Consider the following 16,703-nt stretch of genomic DNA (forward strand, 5'->3'; position numbering starts at 1 on the left):
CTGCTTCATTTTAATGACTTTACAATACTGATGCACAGAGCATTACCCACAAATCTGGTAGATAATAATGTCATATCTCTTTTAAGCACTGCATTCCTAGTACTACTATGCACAAATGTATTAGTTCTGCTTTGCTCTTCTATGACAGTTAATCTAGTGTCCTACCTGATAATGCACCAGGTATTCTTGCTGTTGTTGGTGCCTATGTTCCCATCAGATATGAGCTACCTAAGAATAAATATTTTGTTGATTTCAGTATTAATTAGTCCCATAAGAGCAGGCAGCTTAAGGTAGGCATGAGACAATGAATCTGTCAACTAAGCAAGTGATGTTACTTGCAATGTAATTAATGTTAATTGTCTTCAGTCTATTTGGTTGTATCACATTCTTTTTTTTTTTTACACTGCACTTTTAAAAATATTTAAATAAGAACCATTAAAATATTCAATTTACAGATGGCTTTAAAAAAGCCACTAATAAAAATAAGAAATAATTTCACAGAAATATTCCATTAATAAATAAAGATTAAAAAATAGGTGTAAAGCTTTGCTATTATATGAAACTCTACTAACTATTCCGATTATAGTTCTTGATTATCCATTTAGGAGTCCTCTACTTTAATGTTAAGTAAAGCTATAGTTTCATTTCAGAAACCAGGAGTTCTTCACTTCCATTTGTGCATTTAAGTGAAAATTGCAGAACAGCTGATTTTTTTTTCACTGAACAGTAACTACAGTTACAGAAAGACTAGTAACAAGGAGTTACAACAAAACTCAAGTGATGATCTCAGTTCTCTTTTGAATGCATAAATGCACAAGAATAGAAACTGGCCCATGATTTACAAAAGTCAGTGTTTAGCATATAAGGAGGTTAAACTCAAAATGTTGATAGAAATGTATTTTGTTTCTCACAGGTGGTCATTTTCAAACATTGAGATTCGTGAATATCAGATACACCTAGCAAGCAGGACCAGAGGAAAAACATCAAGCCATTTTCCATTTGACAGGTACAGACAATCTGGGTGTAACTTTGTACTGCTGCAGCCTCTGCCTACTTGTGTTTGACTGTATCAATTTCATTAATCTCTTGTGTTAGAGAGAAAAAACAAAACAAAAAAAAACAGGGGAGAATGTATACAGCACTCTTAACACCTCTTCATCTGATAAGTAGCAAGTAGCACTAACAGCTTTATGTAACCAAAATATTGGCAGAGTGTGAAGGACTTAGAGACTTAGGTCTGATAGAATACAGGAAATCTAAACAGAAAACATTTCTACTGCTCTCCGCCTTATTTGGTGAATCACTTGAAAGCTTTACCTCTCATTGCTGATGAATCCTCCCTCAGCGCTGAAGTTCCCACAATAGCTTAAAGGCATATGTAAGATATCTATTGCCTTACACTAAAGCCATCTATAAAAAACAGTCCCCTTTTTTAGAAGATGTTTACAATGGTACTTAACCACCAGCTTCTCAAGAGTCTCTCTCTTTTTCTCTTTTTGGTTTGTTTGTTTCCAAAGCAGGAGACTGCTCATATATAGAAGAAGGGAATCCTTCCTATCTATTATCTGGTGATAGATAAGTAATAGATAATACCTGATAGATAGATAATACCTGATAGATAGATAGATATCACCTTGTGGTGATGACACAAGAGAGCATGCCTTCTTTGAATAACATGTACAATGACTTCTTGCCCTTATTCTCCAGTACCCTACACCAGGCAGAGATCAGGATGAATAGTCACGTCCATCACCTGAATTTACAGACCAGAAAAAAAATACAGTATACTGTGGTAAATGTGGAACCTAGACGCTTAAGTGCAGAATAGGAGATGGGAAAAACTGCAAGAGGAGTCTGGTGCACATTAGCAAGTAGATCTAACTAAGGTAGTCAAAACATGGTCCTCTACAATATAATGGCAGAACTAGATGGAGAATTTGGGTGTTCGCTTCTTAGCTGTCCTTCATAAGCCTCAGCATATGAATATGAACTAGCCAGGGACCTGGGTGATAGAAAAAATGAGACATTCCTTTCAGCCTTTTTATGAGATGACAAAGTACCAGAAAAAATGGTAAAAATACCAGATTCTAAAGTGACTGGACATATTCATGGAAGAAAAATACATCTGGGTGTAGAGAATACAAAACCTTGGTTTCAGTAAGTGCATGAACCACAAATATATAGGCTGGGACAGTACTCTGCGACAGTGTCACTGAATGTTTGTATCATATACTCTTCATGGGGCGTACTTTACTAGTCACAGCTGCAGGCAGAAGGTGGAGAGATGGAGATGGCCTGATCCTGCACAGCCAATCCTCTGTGCTTATGTGTGCAAGCCACTGGACATGGGGAGCTCATGCAAAGTTCAGTGCTGAAGAGCCCTCATCCCAGCACAGGCTTACTTAATCATCTGAAATGTACAGGTGGTAGGTGTTGAATATTTCAAAAGAGACACAAGATAGTGATTACTTGTGAGAGTTTTCTTCTTTCTCCCCTTTTGGCTTTCCAGCACCCTGACAGAGGCAAAACTAAGCATGGTAAAGTAAGCCTTTTATTTGCTGTCTTCCTCCCCTCTTGTCATTTTATCCATACTTTCTTGTCAATGTCCGTACCATATAGAAATGTGACCTTCATATTCTACATGTTATTTTTCAGCAAAATCAAATAGAATTTCACTTAATAGATAATATCATGAGGATTTACTACGTAGATAGGGCAAATTACAGTGATCAGATACTGGGCTTGGTCAGACAAACATACTGACCAGCCCCATTTTACACCTTAACTGTACACCCCTTTTTGTCTTCTCCTCCTTTGTTCCACCCAACCCCCATCCCTTGCACATTGCCTCATCTGTTTGCATTGTTCCACCAATTCCCACCCTCAATATGCAGGACCCCCGGGTTTGCACACTTATCTGTTATTAAGTCCAGGTTGGCCCCTCTTTGAAGTTTCTTGATAGCTCATTGATAGCCTGCAGTTTCTTGATAGCTCATCAATTAGTATGACTGCCCAGGCTGGTTTCTTGTCATTATTTTGTTGTTCTTGTCATTCCTGTCAGGTCTGCATCTCTGAATGTTTTGTTTATCACTTCCCTTTGCCTTAGCATCCCATTTGACAAGTCATTGATCAGATAACCTTAGGGATGCAGACACACTCTCTCCTTCCCCATACCCTTACAGGTAATTTGAACGATTCGTCTGCATGATATAACAACCCAGAATGAGTTTTTAGTATTTTAAAATTTTAAGTGTTTGAAAACCTCAAACCAAACAGAACTCTTGTTTTTCAAGCTCCTTTGTCTACTCAAGCATGAAAATTCGTAAAATACCACCCCATTAGAAAGTACATGTTATAATGCAAATGGAAATATTTGACTAACTACAAATATTAAACTATTCACCTAAACAATTAATTCTGATATTTATTAGATTAATTCAGTGTTTGTACTGTATTAGGTTTCTCAAATCTGCCCTAGGAAGAAAACTGTACAAAATATGTAGCACCTAGTTTAAAGCATTATTTATTACATACACTAAATTTTACCCCAGAATCTCCCACTTATAATTTACACTCGATCATTTCCATTCACAGCAGACTACTGAAGAACTCCACCTTATGTTCAAGACCTGGATATTATTTTTTCTCTAGGATGAGTACAAGGCCTGATGGTTCTTTCTTCCCTTTCACTGTTTCCTGAGCTTTGAATCTACTCACTCCACCCCTATGGTTGCACTGTGCTGTCTCATGGACTACTCCTGCACTCAGGCTTTAAGAAATCTACCATAAGACCGGTAAGAAGGGAACTGACCCCATGGACAATGAGGTCAGCCAATGGTGATACGGCAGTAGAAACTTATTTTTGTCTTTTCAGTGTCTATGAAGATAATTACTTGTGATCATCTCAATAGCAAAGAATTTTTTTTTCACCACAATTTAAAAACTCTATCTTAGGAGAATATTTCAAGAGTCATTTAATAAGTGTTACAGTTCACTGAATCTTGAATTGCTGCTGCAGTCAGTTTTCATTACGTTGTTTTCTTTTGACTTTAAGTTTCCAACCCATTCCACTCAGAAGCACACAACAGCCTTCTTCTGAACTGAGAAACAGTTTATTGATATAACTGTAAAAGGAAAGAAAAAGCTTAAAGATTACCAAATGCTGTAACTATTAAGGAGCTGTTTACGAAGCATTTTTTAAAAGCTAAGAATAGTATATATATTTTCTATTGGTATCAGTTAAGAAAGCAACTTTTCACAAATCTAACTTGTGCAGATGTTTTATATATCTGCAAAATCAAGAAATGTTTGTTATTTTCCATAACAAGGGCTTACAGAACCTCAAAACAGTCTAAAAAAGGTGATTATGTTTTGAAAACTGGACATTGTCAGGAAGTGGTTTAAGGAAATATAAATGACCTGCCTTCATCAACAACTGTTATGGAAAAATTTAACATGTGCTACAGATAGACTACTGTCAAATGGTGATTTACCAAAATAGGGATGAGAAGTATGTAGCACAATATCAGTTCCTCAAAATCTTAACTTTAAATATGTGCTTTTGTGTTCTGCTGGAGTCAGCCCTTGCACATCCTCATGTTGACAGGATAAACATTTCCACAAAATGATTCCACAAAATCCAATGCTCCTGACTGAAGTAGACACAGTGAAAGCACCTATAGTGAATTTGTTGCAATTTAAATCTCTTTATGATAATGAGCTATTGACACATGCTAAAATCAGACCAGTCTCTCTTGGTTTCAAGGAAGCATGTGATCTGCCTGGATCTAAAGAAAACATCATAGATTACTTTTATGGAATTCTTCTGAGCTTGTTTTGAAATAAAAACTAATGTGGCAATGTATACAGCAATTACTATCCCCACTTAATGAAAATCATTAATTTAATGAAAATCGCTATATTTCTTTACTAATGTCTTCAGCATAATGGCAAAAAAAATAATGATGGTCTTAAGACTACTGAAGACCTCAATCTTCTACTACAGAAATAGTGCAGATTTCTCCCCTGGTATTACTTCTTATCCCTGATATCTAAGACAGAGTACCATTGGTGGCAGAATATTTTGTTCTTAGATTTATTTCTGACAACTACTAATAACAGTTTCATAAAAATACTGGTATATGCTCACTATAATCTGCGCTAAAGCTCTTAACAGCCTCAGATCACACCCAAGTGTTCTTTAAGACCAGGGTGACCTGTTCAGGCCGACTGATGATGGAGAGGCTCTACGTGGTACTGCGGACCCCACTGCTGGCCACTGCTCAAAGAGCCCATTGCCTTGCTCCACCTGTGCAGGATGGAGCACACACTCTGAATGCGCTTCTAAATTATCAAGATGAGAGTCTATTAACGGCTGCAAAGAAAGTTCAGATGGGATTGTGAAATTTCAGAAAACAGCGGCCAGAAGAGGTTCACTTCCTACAGGAAAGAGAGCAAGAACAGGCTGTAATTGCTGGCTACTATTGTTTCTAATCAGAGGACCACTAAGTGCCTATAATTGCTGCCAGCTGCTCAGCAGAGGTCAAAAAGGCAATCTGAATGTTAGGAATTACTACAGCAGAAATAAAGAACAAAACAGATAAAATTGTTTTTGCCACTGTGTGGATCCTAACTGGAAAGGCAGCATAGATAGCACTTGAAAAAGGATGTTCCAAAGTATAGAACGGCTTCCATACAAAAATTACTCCATAGGAGCCACCAGCTCTGTTTCCCCAGATCCTCCTTTTTGCCTTAATGGAAGGTGTGCGTGATGTTTGCCTTATTTGGCCATCATGAATCTCCCTTGTTCACTATGACCTTTCAAAGGTAATAGAAAAAAAAGAGTGGCCTCACAATGACACCAAAAAGCTTCCTAGTACAATAATTCTTAAATTTCTCTGCTCCAGGACACTCCAAAGGCTCAGTACACACACTTGTCCCACAGGAGGTAATGACGTAAGCTGCTTTCAACTCAGACCCCTTTGTCAGAAAGGAAATGCCCACCAAAACAGTGTAAAAGACTGTTAAAAAATGCAGTTTTGTCTTTAGCCATCTAATTACAGAGTTTCCACAAATGGTAATACAAACTAGAACTATACAAAATAAAATTTTCTTACAGAACTTCTCTGCAATGGTGAAATTCCTCTCCCTTCCTTGACAAGGACAACATGCAAGCTGGGAAAAGGGAAGTGTCTGTCACAACAAGAGAGTGAACAGAAGCTAAAAAATTAAAGCCTAAAGCTTAACACAGCTGTGAGGAAATAATTTTATTCATTTATTGGTAAATTCAGTTACAAAGAAAACATCATCCAAGAATGTCTTCAGAGGCTATCGCCATTACAATATTTTGTCATGCCTGAACGTGGCTCCATAGATGCAACCAAGGCTGAGACAATCCTGATGGCAATTCTTAAATTTGTGTAGCTCACAACAAAATGTTTGTTCCCAATATAATTTTGAACATATGTATCTATATGGAGTGCAAAAATCACAACTCTATGCCACAGCATTAGTTTTTTACTACAGATCCACAAGAAAATGTTCATCCTCTCCACCAAAATTAAGTATTCTCTTCCCACTTAGCCCTTCTTTCTCACCACTTCCATATATTACAGATTTTTTCAGCTTTTTTTTGTTCATTTTCTTGATTTCCCTATGAGTCAGACATATGGGTTAAAAAGTAGTTACAGTACAGAAGCCATCTTCCTAGACTGTGACAATGCTACAGTGGGTTGTATTTCCAACAAAGACCAGCTTTAAAGAAATCTTTGCAGGTTTATTTGGGAATAAGGAGGGAATCTGACCAGTTGAACAGGGATTATAGAACAGCATGCTTTAGTTAATACTTTTCTTTAAATTTCAAATGCAATTCCATATGAACAAAAAAGTAACGTGGCTTTGTGAGACAAAAAAGCAACTCTGTGCTGAGATCATATGTATAGGAAGCAAACAGGCTTTGAAAATCTTAGAGGCCTTTATAAACAGTCAGAAATACTTTAAAATTCAGAATGATCTCTCAAGTCCACTCTTTCATACATATGGCACGCATTAAAAGCACACATGAAAGTGTAAAGAAACTTTTGTTATAATACTGTTAAGATTCACCAGAGGTCTTTTAGAAATAAAATTACACAGGAAGTTACTTCAGAACTGCTTGAATTTCTGCTTAAAACAAACACAAATAGTAATTTTGGCTTCATTTACCTTAGTGTATAGGACTTTCATTTATGAATTACAGTAGTGCCAGTGCCTACCTTAGGGGAAGGAAAAAAACTTCTGTAGAAATCTGCATATATTATATATGTATTATATATGTAAATATATATGTAATTATACAGCTTTCTACTGTCTTACTGATGCCATGCCTCCTCACCCCAGCGTTTGTCTATATCTATCTGTAGTCCTCTGTTATTTTCAATTTTTTTCCAATATTTCCAGGAACTATTTATGTCCTGTCTTTGTACAATGTGTACAGTTATAGGGGTTTGATCTACAAAAATGAAAATCTACAAAATTAAAATCTTAGATGAAGAGACAAAGATGGCAAACATGGTATTGCAGTTATGTGATAAGGCTGCTAATACACAAGTAAATAGACTCAAGGTTTGAGGCCAATCAAAGAGAGAATATTCAGTAATTCCTGAAGTAATATTTTTATTTGTTATTTTCTCCTAGATCTTCCTTAAGAAATAGCTTTAACTGTTACTTTTATCATGCATAAATGTTTATGTCAGGATTTTACATATCAAAAACAAGTTTATGTAATTATCTCCTCATGAGGGAGACACTTCAGTATACAAGGAAGAGTTAGTTCTCCCCTTGGAGAAAAAATGTTTAGTTAATTTCCAAGATTGTGACAGTTTGGATAGACACACTGCAATTAACTTATTAGTTAAAATAGAAAACAAAGGATAAGAGTAAAGGAAGTTCCACAAAGATTTTCATAGAGGCTTATGCTGTTTAATACATTCATGAATGACCTAGAAAAGGGAGCAAACAGTAAGGAAACAATGCTTACTCATGCTAGAAAGTTATGGTAGTAATGCTAAGAGCTGACTGTGAGGATTTTCAGAAGGCTCTTATAGGACTGAGTGTTTGGAAAATAAAAGGGTAAATGAAACTTGGTGTCAGTAGATCTAACTGGGGAAGTTCAATTCTTCTGTTGCATATATTGAAAAAAATGACAGGTTTAGAACTCACTATTTTCACTCCAGAACAGGTTTTGGCATTATGTTAGATCCACGAAAACATGGATTCAATGCTTAGGAACAGTCAGAAATACCAAATCAAATATTAGGAAATACTGGGAAAGGGATAGAGAACATACTTATGCCACTGTAGAAATGCAGGGTTTGCCTGGACCTTGAATACCTTCAAAAACAAGAACAAAATGCTTTATGTATGAAGCCAAAGAAAACCAAATTGAGAAAGATAGGAAAAACAAACAAACAAAACAACAACAAAACCAAAGAGAAATCTTTCATCATACAACAGGAAGTAGACCTGTGAAATTCCTTGTTGAAAGACATTATGGGCACCAGGTGAAATTGGACATGCTGTTGAAAGAGAGATCCACTAAGAATCATTGAATAGGCAAAAAAAGGTGGTGCAGTTGAGGCAGTCTAGTAGTGCAGGTAAAGGATGCCATCCAGAGAGATCCTGACAAGCTTGAGAGGTGGGCTTGTGTGAACCTCATGAAGTTCAACAAGGCCAAGTGCAGAGTTCTGCATCTGGATCAGGGCAATCCAAGCACAGATGCAGGCTGGGCAGAGAACAGATTGAGAGCAGCTGTGATGGGAAGGACCTGGGGGTGTTGGTTGATGAGAAGCTCAACATGAGCTGGCAATGTGTGCTTGCAGCCCGGAAAGCCACCAAATCCTGGGCTGCATCAAAAGCAGCATGGCCTGATTCTCCCCCTCTACTCTGCTCTCATGAGCTCCCACCTGCAGTACTACCTTCAGCTCTGGGCCCCCAGCACATGGACCTATTTGAACAAGTCCAGAGGAGGGCTACAAGGATGATAAGGCACTGGAGTACCTCTCCTACAGACAGGATGAAGGAGTTGGGGTTGTTTAGTCTGGAGGAGACTGGGGAGACCTTATAGTGGCTTTCCAGTCCCTGAATAGGCCTACAGGAGCTTGGGAGTGACTCTTTTTCAGTGAGCGTAGTGATAGGACAAGGAGCAATGGTTTTAAACTGAAAAAGGGTAGATTTAGATTAAATATAAGGAAGAAATTATTCGCTGTAAGGGTAGTGAGGAACTGGAACAGGTTCCCCAGAGAAGCTGTGGATGCCCCATCCCTGGAGGTGTTCAAGGCCAGGCTGGATGGGGCTTTGAGTAACCTGGTCTGGTGGGAAGTGTCCCTGCCCATTGCAGGGGGGTTGGAATTAGATGGTCTTTAAGGTCCCTTCCAATCCAAACCACTCTATGGTTCTATTAATGAACAGGCTCAGAAAATTCCTTCAGTTGAAAAAGTTCAGAAACTGAGAAAGTATTAACATGTGCTTGACTTGTTCATATCCTTCTGGTCTATCTGTGGTCTCTCTCAAGTGGAGGATAGTTGGTGAAATGGGTCCTTGGTTTCAATCAGCAGGGTTATTATGTTCTTACTGTCATAGCTGTAACCTAATAAAATCAGTGTTTCTGGTTTAGATGAAGACTAACTTCACTCCTATAACACAAAAAAAAAATCTATTTAGGTAAGTAATGGAATTTTTGCTAATTCCATCCCATAGCAGCTAGAAATAGTTAACTGTGTTGTTGTTGTTTGTTTTATTTTTCCAGGAAAAAATACATCTCTTTCTGACCTCCCTACATGTGTCATTTTACATCTAGCAACATCAATTCTATGCATAGTACCTAAACAGTACAGATACTGATACATGTTGGAACATCAAATGTCAGGAGAATTGTCGATTACTTGGAAAGAATCCAAAGAAAAGCATTAGGAAGACAGTGAGGTAACGGAGAAGATTGCTGAGGGGAACCTGTAAATACTTCATCTCTGAATGTTTTTAAGAATAAAATATCTTCTGGAAATAACATGAAGATACATGATTCTGCATAGGGACAATAAGAACATCTGGCTCATGAATCACCTTATTGTTAGAGGTCAAGAAAGTATTAGAGGAAAAGTATAATATTCACTTCTCTTTTTCTTATACTCTTCTTAGCACCTACTTATGAACCGTACAAGGAGCAGGACAGTGGACCTTTGGCCTGACCAAGTACAACTATTCCTCTGTTCTTAAAAGGATTTCCTTTTGAGGTACTTTTAAACAATATTTTTTCCATGGGTTAATGATGTCATAGACTACTTTTCAAATAATTCAGTTACAAGAGGAAGGTGGACAGGAAACCTGAAAATTTGAGGAGATAGAAAAAAGGACATGTGATCAACTCTTAGTGAAAGTGCCTTTCAGTGACAATGTTGTTATACTGATCTTCTGTTTTTGTGATGAAGGGAATGGTTATCTTTGTGAGAAGAAAAACTTATCTCAAAGATAAAAAGATTTGAAAGTTTCAGTAAACATTTATTATTAGATTTTTAGATTATATGGTTTTAAAATATTTTTTAGTTTTAAGGAATATTCAGATGTAGACTCTAGTGTTTCTAGTCAATAAATGATTCTTGAATACTAGCACCATCTTGTTTTTATTAAGTTGGTAAGTGAAAATTTTCATCTGAGGAGCTGAATAGAGTAAAACAGTTTGAAAAAGAAAGCAGATGAGGGGAAGATATCGTGTGCAATCCCTACAGTAAGAGTAGCTATTGTCAGGTACAAGAATAAAGGAAAGTACATGCTCTGATGTGCTGAATGGGTGTTGAATTATGTAACTCAAGCAGATAACAAAGTTTTTGTGAATTGTAAATTATGAAGATGACACTGAAAAACAGTGGTTGGATAAACAGTCAATTTGGTAAACTGAACACATGCAGACCACACACACTGAAAATAGATGAGCAGAAAAAAATGTAAGAACAGTGAACTGCAAATTCTTTGTATATGTTTAGCAGACACTACTCTCAGTAACAAAGGCTATGAAAAAAACTTAAGGGATATGCTCAACTGATAACTGATTGGCACTCTATGCCCAAAAATGTTTCATAGAACATATGGGTAGTTCAATTGTAATACTCATAGTTGAAAAAGGAGATAGAAATATTGCAGACAGTATGTAAAAGGATTACAGGGTTAAACAAATTACTGAAAAAACATGCCTTAGAGTGTAAGACACTAGATCTTAACTTTCCCAATTTATTAAAACAAAAAGGAGTGATTGAATCACAATGTTAACTGTGAGAATGACACCTTCATCTGACAGGTAAAGATCCCACAAAATCTGGTGGTGTAAAGATACAGTTGCACAGATTCCATCCTCTGGCAGAAAGGATTTATCCCTCCTAGTTGCTTCAGGGTGGTTCTGGCACTGTCCTTACGTGCCGTTCAGTGCATCAAAATAAGAAGCCTGAATTTCTTGGAGTCAGTACAGAGTGGTTGGTGCCTCCAGAGTGGCTATTAAAAGTGAATAAATTCACCTCTAAGTAACTGTAACAATTGAGATGTTTTATGCTTTTATCTTGCAGAATGTCAGACTAGATGATCCCATGAACCCTCATGGCATTAAGCTCTCATTAAGATCTATGTATCTACAACTTACTAAGAAATGAAAACAAATGAGACTAACAGAGAAGCACCTACTATTTTATCATAGTATATTATATCATGTGACAGTTTACAGACAGTTTCACTTAAACAGTTCCTTTTTAAAGAATTATGCTACACTTGTGACTTTCCATTGTTCTGGTGCCATAGCTGACTTTAACACTAAGCTCCATACTACTGTACGTAATTCAGCAATTTTGTATTTTAATGTTTCTGGAATTCTTACTTTAGTACTATCTGGTTCAGGGAATTTAATTCTTTTTTTTTGTGTTTTGTTTTGTTTTGTTTTTTCCCAATTTGTTTCAAACAAGCTTTATACTGATAGTTCAAGCTTGATGGAAGTTTTTCCAGACATTCTCTTTTGTGTTTGAACAAATATATTGAGTTTTTAAGATTTGACATGTTTCTCCTCAAAACCCTTTTTGTATTATATTACTTTCATTTCCCAGAGATTCCCTTATTTGGACATGATTTCCGTTTTCCAAAGGATGCCCTAATAGCTTCCTCCAGTCGGCTATTTCACCATGTCATTGTGTTTCCTGTTCTTTCAGAATTTCAGTACTTCATCATTAAAATAGAGGTAATAATTATGTGCTTATGTTGCGAGGTTATTTATGAAGCTGCATTTATGAGACTCCATACTCGATTCTGAAGTAAGGAAGTGTACAAAAAGATCATGATAGAATTACCTGAAATCACAATATCTCTGAATTTCAGACAGTTCCTAAGACAAAGACTTGGGAAAAATATATTTTATATCAGTTATTTTTTAATATAAAATAAAGACATCATCATCTTCAATTTTACTTGTAGCTTCTGTGAGCTCAGTATGGCTTTTCTAAACTGCAGAAAAACACGGTAGTACACCAGGCAGGATATTGAGAATATTGGGGCTGGGAAGAAGAGATTAATTTATTTTAGTAAGTGAATGCAAGAAAAACTTTATTTGTTTTATTGCAAAAGAAAAAACTAACAGCAAGCAATGTTAGACTCATAAAATGAAAAGCATTCAGAACTCTGTTGAGATGATGTTGGGATACTCAGACACCATCTGAGAATTTCATCATAATGATGCCAAGAAAGATATTGCTTTCAAGATATTACTTGAAAAATACTTCAAGCATTATGATGCAAGCATATATTTGGACAAAGGTTCAGTGGTGGTTTGTTGATCTACAAATTTAAGTTGTTCTTAGCAGTCATTAACCCCCATGTCCTAGTAGATCTGCTGGCACTGAAAGGCCAGGATCTTCCATGGCATGTTCCACCAAACAGGGAAGAGGTCAGAGCACCAACCACTGCTCTGCTCCAGCACTGTGCTGGTGAAAGTGGAGAGCAATGACAGCTGTGGGACTGGGACAGGGGTTCCATCATCACTGTGCACATACTGCCACTGTCTGAAGGAAGAGGAAGGACAGGCAGAAGCAGAAGCAAAGGAGGGCAAGGAAGAGGCGAAATGGGGCCAGCCCAGGCCAGGCTGCCAGCTGTGCAGAGAGGCACAAAAATATTACAGCTGTCACAAAATTATCAACACCTAATTTCATATTGTTTAGTACTGTATTTCAATGCCACTTAGACCTTCTTTCCTACCATAGTATGGCATGGGTATATAATGCTTAACATCAGGCAACAAGGCAAGCTTTGCCCATAATACACAAAACCTTTTTCTCTCTACTTATTGAGTTTACTCGACAGGGTGAAAATAAGTAAATAAATAAAAATCTTGTCCTGAAAAAAAGCAACATCAGAAGCAGTATCTATGCACTTAGCCATTCTGGGTAAGCACCTGCATCAACTATATTTGGACAAATACATTAAAAACACTTTAAAACAAACACTCTTTCCTGGCTGGAGTTCATGACGCTTTTCTACTAGATGAGTTTGGAAATAAATATTTTTACAATTTCTTATAAGCATGGCTTGTTTTTTTTTAAAAAAAAAAAAAGTCCACACTGCTCTTTTAAAGTAGGGCAGAGAAATGAGAACAGTCCCGACTGAATAATTGGAATGAAACTTTAATTGGAGTTTCAAGATCCCATGCATTGAAAAGAGCTCATCGTCTCCAAGAACTGGCAAAGTGTTCCTAGATTCACCACACCACAGCTGCTGAGCTTTACAAATTCTACAAAACTGAATAGCCACATAAGGAAGTTTTAAAACCAGTAATCTTGAGATTCACACACAACAACCCAGAAGCAAAGTTACTTTACCTGAAGTAACAAAGCTGCTGAATTTGGGGAAATTTTTAGATATTTTCAACATATAATGAGCAAATATGTACTTCACTTCAAATGAAAGGTTCAGTTAACAGAAACTTTGCTTATTTTAGAATCTTTTGTCTCTAATTCAGAGCTGTTGTCAATTGTAAGGCAGAAGGATGCAAAACACGATAGAAGTAGCAGCACACACCTTACAATTCCTCATGAAAATGGTTTGTATTTTATCCTCTATGTGAAAATCATTCCAAGGTGTCTGAAAACACTGAATGGAATACAGATGAAAGTAACTGTTATAACTTCCATTTAATGTACAGAGGGAAAGAAAGTCATTTGCTAAGAGCAAGGGACTACAGCATTTGACACAGTCCACTGGACTTAAGCAGTTCGGATAATAACACAGACAGAGAATGTACACACTTTCTTCAGAGAGAAAACTATACACTGAAGTGAAAAAAGCTTTTTTTTTTTTTTTTTTTTTTTTTTTTTGTGAAAAGAGATGTTTTTTTCCTTATTTTGCTAGAGAATTTTCCTGTTAATTTTCAAATCAAACAGACTACACAGTACCTGTTCTACCTTTTCTAGTACATACTATAAATTACAATTGTCATTAGCTGAATTTTTTATTGTATTGTAATGGCTATGTTAGGGAGTACACTTCTTCAGTTTGCAATGGTAATTCCAATTGGTTCAGATGATTAAAACACACCCAAATAATTATAAAACAATTATGTACTTTTTCATGGAAAGAAGATATTCACTATTTTTTTTTTTAAATCTATGGCTTATGATCTTAGTGTCCCTTAGTGTTTAAATTGTTGAATAAAACACTGGATGTGCAACAGCCCACGGCTTTACCTGTAAAGCTGTATATGGAGAGGTACTTCTCAGTCCTCATACCAGCATTTTTCATAGAAACCATCCAATTCTATTATATTATCTCACTGTGTCTATTAACTATTTTAAATGCCTGTACAAAGATGGATTTCTCCTATAAGCTGAAACTGCTTTATTTTCTAGCTTGTCATAGCAGATTTTGAAGAATATACTATATATTACATATATTACATATATATATTACATACCTTACTACAGTTTCAAGATTTATAAACATTATATACAAAAGAATAAAATACAATAAAAAATGTTTAAGATATTACTTATCAATTGAAATACTTGCATGTCTGCAGTCTAATTATCCAAAAAAAAAAAAAAAAAAGACATGCATAAGTAATGGAAATAACATGAGTTTTCTCTGTCTTTTCAGGTAACTGGTTAATTTGCTAAGCTTTTACTTTTAAGTGTTAAAGTGCATCTTGAGAAAACCCATTCAAATAATTTCAAAAAATGTCACGGTTCTTATTTTAAAATAAAGTCCTGAGAATCATTATCAAGATATAAAACTATCAACCTGTAATGTTTTTATCTTGAAGTTAAATCAAATGAGTTTGAGTTTGTTTCTTTCATCAGGAAGTAATTTATATACAAATGAACTTCCCCTTGGAGACTAGAAACTTTTTTTAACTTAGGAGACAAAGGAAAAGGCAAGGAGTGATTCAACTGCTTAGCTAAAGCTGACTGGTACCATTTCGGTTTCCCCACAGTATCTGTCTCATACACCTGTATGGAGCTGACAGATAGAACATGCAGCACTCTTTTGGACTGGCAGTGAGAATCCAGACAACATAGCCTAAAGTGCCTGTAATGGTACTAAACCCTACGGTTTAGGTACCTGAATGGCTCTGAAATGTCTATCACTTTGGAAAGCCCCAAATTTGCTGATCACATACTGTGCAGTTTTGTTTTCCTGAAGTACTTTGTCTTCCAGATGGCATGTTGGGATTCCCAGTTCCCATGGATTCTTTTTGTCAGGCTTTGTTTGGCAAAGCAGCTGAAAGTGTGCGGAAGCTTTTATGAAACTATTTGCGACATGGTACATCCAATTCCTATTCCTTTTATAATGTAAAACTGTGTTTTTGTGTGTCCACCCCACGCATGGGACACACAAAATCCAGACTTCCAATCAGCTTGCTCACAGTCTGGTGACTAATGTTCCCATATCCTACCCTGAACTTTTAAAGTCAAGCATCTCTTCACATCCCTGTAAGGTTTAAGGGACACTTTCCTTAGGTCTGCTAGACACACACAGGTTGTGAGCGCTGCCCTTCCCCTTATGTTGTGCTGCCCAGGTAAGTTACAGCACTTCCCCCCTTTGGCACTTCCCTCTCTCCTCTCCCAGGGCTTTAGCTCAGAGCATCTCCTGCTTGCACGGTACAAATAGACAGGCTTAAACCACCGCAATGAACTCACAGGGTCTGAGTGTGCTCCGGCAGGCTGGGGATGAAGTGGATGTCCCTGCAGGTGATTCTGTAGTCGTCCCAGTCGGAACACTCGCAGAAGGCTGAAGGGCACGGCTCCGTGCCCTGGCTGCACAGCACCAACACCAGCACCAGCACCAGCTGGAAGGCTACCGGCAGGCACTGCATCTTCTCTGCCCACTCTCCCCCGGGCTCTGCCCCTCGCTCCTCCGAGGGGCCGGCAGGAGACGGGCGAGCCGCGGGGCGCCCGGCGCTGCCCGGCCGGGGGGCGCCGCCCGGCAAAGGCGGCACCGCCCTCCGCGGGGTCGGGGAAGGTCTGGCCGCAACCCGCGCCCTCCCCCTGGGGCGCCATCCCTCTGCCTCGCCCCGTTCCCAGCGCCCGGCCCGCCCCGGGGTCCCTCCGGCATCCCCGCTGCCCACCGCCGGGCTGGCTCCGCTACGGGCGGCGCGGGTGGGGTGGCCCCGGTGGTCCGTGAGGGGCCCCTGCAGGCACAGCCGTTCT

General features: G+C 37.8%; 1 protein-coding gene across 3 annotated transcripts in view; it reads right to left on the bottom strand.

The window, feature by feature from the left end:
* TSHR (thyroid stimulating hormone receptor) overlaps nt 1-16,413 on the bottom strand; it is a gene marked incomplete at its 3' end in the record, with an annotated part of 65,276 nt that extends 48,863 nt beyond the window's left edge. For all 3 annotated transcript variants that reach the window (XM_084287016.1, XM_084287015.1, XM_084287014.1), the window contains exon 1: nt 16,194-16,413. In XM_084287016.1, coding sequence (XP_084143142.1) covers nt 16,194-16,369 — 176 coding nt within the window. In that variant the 5' untranslated portion in view covers nt 16,370-16,413. The remainder of the gene's footprint in view (nt 1-16,193) is intronic.
* Nucleotides 16,414-16,703: the final 290 nt, after the last annotated feature.

Source organism: Netta rufina (assembly GCF_964035555.1).
Source record: "Netta rufina genome assembly, chromosome: 5".
Taxonomy (NCBI): Eukaryota; Metazoa; Chordata; class Aves; order Anseriformes; family Anatidae; genus Netta; species Netta rufina.